Below are 8,903 nucleotides of genomic sequence, written 5' to 3' on the forward strand. Positions count from 1 at the left end.
ATAATAAATAATTTAATTTTTTTTAAAATATAAAAATGATAATAATATTAAAAAATAATATTCTAATAATATTTTATTTAACTTTTAACTTTCATCTTAACTAACTTATTATCCTTAAATTCGGAAGAAGTTACTGTACTAGTCTTTTTTGGTGGACTATAATTGTATGAGTAATTCTAAATATAACTGTGAAGTATATAAATGTCGTATATCTTTTTAAAAAAGAGTAAAATTCGTTATTAAAAAATTAATTTTTTACATTAAAATTTTATATTTTATTTATTTTTTTAAAATTAATATATACTATAATTATATAATTTACAATTATAAATATCTTTTTCTAACTTTATACTTCAAAAGGGAACTTATTTCAACTCTTGAACGTCTCCTCTCTTCCTCTCAAGGTCTCTGTGCACTTATAAATTTCAACTCTATCTGTCTGTTCTTTTTTCGTTTTCGTAAATCTCACACTTATAAATTTGAGAACCAACTACCCTGTTGGCTTTTACGAGGAACTCGGACAAACTCGTTCTGCATTTTGCTCTTCGTCTCCGCCGTCCAAACGAGGCACGGAAACACACATCACGGTGGGATTTCTATCACTGTCTGTCTCTTACCATAGCCGAAAAGGATAGCTCGATAAAAAGGAAGTCTTTTCAATCTCACGCGCACACTTTGATCCTTCTTTCCAACACTCCATCTCTTGTCGATTCCGGTAAGTGCATGTGCATCTCCGACTTTTTCTTTTTTCTTTACCGATCTCTTCCTGTTTGATAACTTTCTTCTCTAATTACCATTTTGGTCTAATTACCTTTTCCCGTCTTGATTGTGTCTTTCTTTTCCGCTGAAGTTTCATAAATCCATCCCTAATTAGCAATGTCGTTGACCCCTGTTCGCGAAACACCATATACTACCTTCGTTTTTTCTCTCTTTCATTGTCCTGCTTTCCTCGTATAAACTCTGTATTTCTTTCTGCTGTCCTCTTTATTTTCGTTTTTGGACAAATGAATGACTCTCAGTTTCATTTCTTGTGGCTGAATGTCATTCTGTTTCACGTTAACCAGAATCCTCAAGATCTTAACTCTATTGCAGCGTAACATTCACTTTTTAATCAACGCTGTCTCTGAAACAGTAAGAGTGCTCTAGGAGTTTCGATCTACTTTCTGTTTCTTTGTTTCTGATGTCATCGGTTCATTTATGTACTGTTTGATGGTATGTAGTTTCCCCGAATCGAAGAAACTCGAAAAGGTAAATCTTTGTTTCTTGAATGGGGTAATCGAGATTTGATCCTTGGCCAAGGATTTAAAGAAAAAAGAAAAAAAGCGGAAGTCTTTTGGTTGTTTAATCCTTCATCTTCCACTCTGTCTTTCTCTCTGTAAAGGGCAGAACTTGTGCTTGTAATGAAATGAAACTGTCTGGCTCAAAAGGATGAACCTGGCCTCTTCTTTCTCTGTCGAGTATATTATATTCAGAACATTTTTCTCTGTTTTCCTTTTCATTTTTTCTTTCTAATTTCTTTCATAAGCTGCATCTGTTTTCCCTGCAACTTGGTCTTTTATATTGCCGTTGAGTTATCCATTTGACACAAATTATTAATTATTTCTCCTACTCAAAAAATCCTCATAAAAATAATGTTTTTGCAGCCCTCTGGGTGTTTGATTTGTCACCCATTTTGTTTTTCGTGGAGACTTCCAGTATTCAATTGATTTATTTTCCTGGGAACTCTCTTGCCTTATAGATTCGGATAGGCTCATACTCTGCATTGATATTGCTTTCTCCACGTTGCAGAGACTGTTCCTTGACTGGAGACCGTGATTCGATTTAATTCCAATCGCAGTGATCGCGCGTTGGAGGCAATGGGAATGGAGCGGAGGAAGATCTTCAAGGTAAGAAATCGATCTTTATCTATAAAACCGTTCTCCAGCAATACATCGGCGTACTGAAAGTCCAAATAGAATGTTTTATCGCAGTCTTCGTGGCCTAGAATTGTCGCCAGAAAATGGCTGAATATACAGAGCAGAGGAGACGAGTTTCACTCCGATTACTATTCAATCATAGGTAACATCAATATCGGGTTTTATATTTTATGTTTTTCGTTTCGGTTTCGGATTCAAAAGAAGTTATTCTCGATGTGGGACTCAGATAAAACGGAGAGGAGAAGGAAGAGCTGCACGGACCAGGACTGCAGCGTCGTCGTACCGAACGATTTTTCAGGTATTTTACTGTCCAGTTTCACTGTAGTTTAAGTTCGTACTGTCTTAGCATTTCTTCCCCGTCAATCTCTGGTCTGTCTGAGCCATCGAAAATGGCTCTATTATTATGATTGGACTGAGGGGAAAGTGAAATGGCTTCATCTTTATCGGGATACGCTAACCCGGAACTGCGACAATGGGCTCCCTTCGATTCTAGTTGGGTCCCGTTTGGTTTCTTTGGGGGGCGAGTAGTGGGCCCGCTCTAACGGTGTCTCCCAACGTAAATAGTAGTTCTATTCCTCTTTAATTCCGTCTCTCGAACTGAGTTTAATCTTCTCTGTAAGGGTGGTTGATGGAGGGGAAAAAGGGGCCGAAATTTGAGCCGGAAACACCAGCTGTCACAGATGCAATGAACCTCAGGTAAACCAGACTCTCTAGTTTGATTACACGTCTTTGTGTTACAACGTGATTGTTGTGTCTTCGTGGGTTTGAAATGACTGTGTGGGTGCGTTCGGATTGCGTAGAATGTTCGTGGGGACATGGAATGTAGGAGGGAAATCACCCCACGAGGACGAGGACTTGAACTTGAGAGATTGGCTGAGATCCCCAGCTCCTGCTGACGTCTACGTTATTGGGTAAGAAATAAGAATGCTTTTTGTTCTTTTGTTTCGTCTTTTTTTTTTTTAAACTCTAACAAGAAAGACAGACACAACCCCAAGCATTATACATAGATTTGCCATTTTTTTTTTAGTCTTGAGAGTTCTGACTACCCCTACTTTAATAGGGGTACCAATTTTGACGAGTTGCTATTAACGAGAGAGAACCAGACACAGAAAGTAAATTGGTGAACAGTTTTCTTGTCCATAAATCAACCCCATCTCTTTCAGAGTTTTTGCTTTCGATTTCCCAAGCGGGAACTGGAAATTGCGTGCTCGTGCCACCCGCCGTCATCATTGGCACGCACGTAGAGGAAGTTGCCTTTTGATTAATAACTATTTGATTAGAGCTAGGATTAGACTGACAGCGGTCGATGCGGCTCAAACACGCACTCCACAGCTCATCATTAACATGCACCAGACCAGACCCAGTAGGGCTCAACCCGCCATGTGTGCCGTCTACGAACTACTTTAATTAATATGGTTTAGACTTGATTTGTGTTTTTTTTTTTTTGGGATCTTTTCACGTTAGGTTCCAAGAGATCGTGCCTCTAAATGCGGGGAACGTATTGGGTGCAGAGGACTACGGTCCGGCTACCAAGTGGCTTTCCTTGATTCGTCAAGCTCTGAACGGCAACCACAATGGGACCGAGGTTTCCCAATTTGACTACAAAACCACCGGTGCAGAACCTTCGCCGGAGGCTGATCAGAGTGGGAGCTTGAAACCAAGGCTCAGTTTCTCGGAATTGCTTTCGTTGGAAGATGAACTCTGCAAAGAGGATTTTGAAAAACTGGTCAACTCGAGTTCCAACTTGAGCTATGGTACTGAAGAATTGTTACCTGCTTCTCCTTTCAAGTCGGCGGCCCAAGATAGTCCGTTGACTCATCAGCAAAGTTACTGCCTGGCGGCGAGCAAGCAGATGGTTGGAGTCTTCTTATGCGTGTGGGTTCGAGCTGACCTTTTCAATTACGTTAGCAATTTGAAGGTCTCCTGCGTCGGCAGAGGCATTATGGGGTATCTTGGCAACAAGGTTAGCTGTTCCAAATCTTTCTAAAACTGCTTCATTACTATTCCTAAAACAGTTGATTTATTATTCACAAACCATTTTGCGGAATTTTTGGCATCAGCCCGTATTTGCAGTACACCTGCGTGGTTTTTTTTTTTTTTTTTACACTCAATACAATGTAGTGTGCTGCCGTGCTGTAATTTTGTATTTTTCTTTTATTTTTATTTATAAATTATTTTATTATTATTTATAAAAATGAAATCCTTTTAACATAAAAATAGCTTTATATTTGAATAGTGGATTGAAATAATCAGTTGAGATAAGATAAAATTAAAATTTAAAGTCAAATAAAATATTATTAGAATATTATTTTTATTTTGAGATTTAAAAAAATTAAATTATTTATTATATATTGTGGAAAAGTTTGAAAAAGTCATAAAGATTAAATGAGTTGAGATGCCTATTTCAATCCAAACAAAGCCTTAAAGTGCCAAACTCTTTTAACGCGCTCTATTAGACTAGATCGTAAAAAGATCCTATTTGTAAGTCGACACGTTAAATATAAGAGACTTTCCCATGTCAGTTAACCTCTTATAAGAGTAGAATTCATATTTAAAGTCAGCATGAATGGGTTGGTTTGGTTTGGTTTGTAATCATGTAGTTTGAACTAGCTGTATTATCAATGAAAATATTTTCTTAGTGAACAGCAGGTGAGGAAAGTCGCAAGTAGTTCCGACCTGTGACAAGTTGGGAATAACTTTGACTTGAGAGAAGTCTCCTGCATTATATTATTATATCAGTTGAATATTATTATGATAACGTTTCAGTTTTTATTGAAAACTTTTATCTTGTTTGTAATAGGGCTCAATATCGATCAGCATGACATTGTACCAAACAACATTTTGCTTTGTATGCACCCACTTGACCTCCGGGGAGAAAGAAGGTGATGAGATCAGAAGAAATTCAGACGTTGCAGAAATTCTAAAGAAAACAAGGTTTCTGCATTCAGCTAGAGGTCCTGAACAACCACTTCCTCCGTATACTATATTGGAACATGAGTAAGTCCAGTTCCATATATTTCTTCTTCTATTTAGTTACCTATTTGTTTTTTTAGAAAGTAATTGACTATCTATCTTAATGATTTATGTTTTTTCTTTAATGACCTGTTAATTGTAATGCATTATTGCTTGTGGAAGAAGAGAAACTGTTTTAGAAAAAAAATTGAAGGAATTGATAAATGAGTCCATTTTTGGACCTTGATCCATTCTTTGCCTTTGCAGTCTTTTACAACAGTTTTAGGCCTCATTTGGTTACGCAGTTCAGATGAGATAAGATGTTTTGTTGAAAGTTGAATAAAATATTATTAGAATATAATTTTTATTTTGAGACTTGAAAAAGTTGAATTGTTTATTATATTTTGTGTGAAAGTTTGAAAAAATTGTAATGAGGAGATGAGATGAGATGGTTTTGTGTATCCAAACTGGGCCTTAGACTTGGAGCAAATGACTGAAAATAATTTTTCTCGCTCTAATGGTTTTCTATAAGACAGAATTTTCATGAGTTGTTGCACGCATTCTTTCCTGTAAAGTAATATCAATAATCGTTCAAAACATTTGACTGTCTTTTTTTGTTGTCAATTCAGCAAGATTATTTGGCTTGGAGATTTGAATTATCGACTTTCAGCTGGCTCAGCCGACACACATGAGCTGTTAGAGAAGCATGATTGGCAGACACTTCTAGAGAAGGATCAAGTGAGTATGCTGAATATTCTGTTCTAAATTTGTGGCCCTTAACAAATCCTTTTCGTTTTCAATGCTGTTGTTATTCAACTTTGTGGGTGTCCATCGCATTCCTATTTGACTTTGGGTTTGTTACCTTCTTGGTTGAACCCTTTGGCCCCAACCTCTCATTTTGACTTTGGTTTCGGTTTTATAAAGATAGCAATTGGAATTTACTCACGAATATGTTTTACCATTAAAGCATTCATTTTTGATTAAATGAAACGTTTGATGATTAAATTATGCCGGCAGCTAAGGATAGAGCAGAGAGCTGGTCGAGTATTTAAAGGGTGGGAAGAGGGGAGGATATTTTTTGCTCCTACTTACAAGTACCTCGTTAATTCCAACAACTATGTTGCCCGGACCTCTAACTCTAAAGATAAACGACGCACTCCTGCCTGGTAAGTTTGCAAAACTTCATTTCTTATCATCAAGTTTACAAGTAGGTTTCTAGATTCCTGTATTATAGTCACCTCTGCAGTTTCTTTCCCCCTGTTTAATATTTGCTTGTCAGAAAAAAAAGAAGCTTTACATGGAATCTATGCCAATCAAAGATGTGTAAATTAAGCTGCCTTAATTGATTGATATTGTTATCTACTTGGAGATTCTTATGCTGGGGTCACATGTCTCAATTAGTTGTGCGTGTAGACCTGGGCTGCTGTCATTAGTGTTATCGTTAGTATAATTGTTCTTATCGTGTATTTCGACCTTTATTGTTATTAAAACTGAATTAGTCAACATAATGCAAATACTAATAATACAACTTGTGAGAAGCATCATTTGCTTCATTAATATAATTATTATATACAAATGAATGAGACTGAGACAGAGATTCGAATATATTCGAATAAAATTTGTTTAATTTGTTTTGGAAATCGGTTGGCAGGTGTGATAGGATCTTGTGGAAGGGGGAAGGACTAAAACAGATATGGTACTTGAGAGGGGAGTCCAGATTTTCCGACCACAGGCCCGTCCACTCACTGTTCTCAGTCCAAATAGACGTGACAAAGAAGAGCGAGGTAATCAGCACAACCAACTCGAACAAGTTCTGCAGAAACAAACCTTCAACAAATACTGCCCTGTCATCATCACCTGGAGCTGCCAAAATCCAAGCTGAAGAACTTCTGCTAGTTACTCGGACTCAAAGCTGCATAGACACTGCCTCCAGGTTTCGAGTCTCTCGCACAGCCAGCCCACATTTGAGAAGTTGAGCACTTTTGAGCTGCTGCAATATCATCTGACTTTGACAGAAAACCTTGAAGACCCCCCAATGAGCGTCCCCCTGACACCACCAATGGTTGCGCCCAGCATTTTGAACTGGGACCGGCGTGCAAGTTGGGCAGGTGAGGTGATGTTATTCATGTTAGGCTGGTGTAGAGAACTGAAAAGGAATGCTTTTTGAAAATGTAAATATGCAGAGGAGTGAGGAACACGATGATCAGCCGGGTTGATGGTGGTGTACAGAAGTGAGTCTGAAGCATTGATAGGGAAGTGGCTGAATCTCTGGGCTCTTTAGTCATGCGTGCTTATATTATATTTTTTTGAAGCCGACGTTTTGATTAAAAAGCCTATGTGGTTCAGTGTTTTGAGAGAATTTAGTTCAGCTTTTGCAGAGGGGAGTGGTTTCCTTTGTTCAAACATTTATTGATTTTTGTAGGGTAAGGGGTTAAAGTCTGAAAGATAGAGAGATTTATCAAATTAGAATTGTACAGTAAAATATGAATGGGTTCGTGCTTTCAGAAAATTTTTCAGAAGGATGAAATTATAGGCTACATATTTCTTTCCATTTGCTTTTATTAGATTGGCTTGTAACATTCCCCCTTCTATTACCATTGCAACGATCGAGGAGCGCTTGGTTAGGACTTGCAGAATAAGGCCTCGTTTGGATTGAAAAATGATCTCAATTATCTCGTCATTATAATTTTTTTTTATAAAATATAATAAATTATTTAATTTTTTTAATTTTAAAATAATAATAATATTAAAAATAATATTATAATAATATTTTATTCAATTCATCTAAAATTATTTTATCTTAATTCACTATCTAAACGACGTTTAAATTTACCGTATTCTTCGTTGCACATGGGATACTGCAGTTTTTGTGGATCAATTTTTATCCGAATTTAAAGACCTTTTAAGTGAAAAAGAGAGACATGAAATGAGATTGAAAATTCAAGTCCAGTTTGGATATAAAAATTTTTCGACTCATCTCATCTAATTATAAAAATTTTCTTAATTTTCTACATAAAATATAATAAATAATTCAATTTTTTTAAATTTTAAAATAATAATAATATTAAAAATAATATTCTAATAATATTTTGTTAAACTTTCATTTTAAATCATATAATCTCATTTCACTATCCAAACCTCCCAATGTTTGTCGAAAAAGTAAAATAGGAAAACAAAATTTGAAAGATAGTTTAGGAGTTTTGATATAATTTCACTCAATATACCATGGTTTTTACCTAATAAAAGAATAAAGGAATATCTATTTCCATTCTCGAGTAATAGGATTAGGCATTCTCATTCTTTGAGAATCAAAATACTCATTACTCAAATGTACATGGAAAATTACTCAAATGTACTTGCATCCTAATACATACATCATGTCATGTATATAAAATTGGTTATATAAGCATAATTTTAATTGACAAGCCTTTAGTACTATATGTTCGTACTCTCTGTCTACTTAATAATTATTCAATTCTAAATATTATAATGCTAACTTTATATATTTATTTCCTCAAAATTTTGTTAGAGTAAACATTTAAGAGCTTTGCTGTTTATATTACTACACCACACACCATATTTTTTTCTTTTTTTTTTTTTAAATTTGATTTTATTCTTTTTAAATTAATTCAATTATTCTACTTATCATCCATATATCACACATTTGATAAGCGAAAAAAAAAGTATAGTATGTGAGATGATGAATATAATTTTTCAACATTCCAGAGCTTATCCCATTTCTCTTATTCCTCACAATATTGGATTCAGAGATGAGTTGAGATGGATTGAGATGGTTTGTGAATAGTAAAATAAAAGTTAAATTATTTATTATATTTTGTGTGGGAATTTAGAAAAGTTATTTTGAGATTTGAAAAAGTTGAATTATTTATTATATTTTGTATAAGAATTTAAAAAAATTGTAATGATAAGATGAGATAAATTAAGATGAATTGAGATGAATTTTGAATATAAACAATGCCTGAGTTTTCCATATTCTCTCCTGGCATGGGAAAAAAAAAAAAAAAGGCGAGTACT

The 8,903-nt window shown here is 35.2% G+C and overlaps 1 protein-coding gene across 2 annotated transcripts; it reads left to right on the forward strand.

Annotated features, from left to right (window-relative positions):
* The first annotated feature begins 486 nt into the window (after nt 1-486).
* Nucleotides 487-7,377, forward strand: LOC109011111 (type I inositol polyphosphate 5-phosphatase 8). 2 transcript variants are annotated; one of them, XM_035688184.1, is made up of 11 exons: nt 487-715; nt 1,789-1,886; nt 1,956-2,058; nt 2,143-2,214; nt 2,537-2,612; nt 2,717-2,827; nt 3,381-3,879; nt 4,717-4,913; nt 5,498-5,606; nt 5,886-6,034; nt 6,520-7,377. In XM_035688184.1, the coding sequence occupies exons 2-11, from the start codon at nt 1,857-1,859 to the stop codon at nt 6,842-6,844; spliced, it is 1,671 nt and encodes a 556-aa protein (XP_035544077.1). In that variant the 5' UTR covers nt 487-715; nt 1,789-1,856; the 3' UTR covers nt 6,845-7,377. The 2 variants fall into 2 exon arrangements, with proteins under 2 accessions (XP_035544077.1, XP_035544078.1); XM_035688185.1 differs by having other exon boundaries at nt 1,971-2,058.
* Nucleotides 7,378-8,903: the final 1,526 nt, after the last annotated feature.

The sequence above is a fragment of the Juglans regia genome, chromosome 3 (assembly GCF_001411555.2).
Source record: "Juglans regia cultivar Chandler chromosome 3, Walnut 2.0, whole genome shotgun sequence".
Lineage (NCBI taxonomy): Eukaryota > Viridiplantae > Streptophyta > Magnoliopsida > Fagales > Juglandaceae > Juglans > Juglans regia.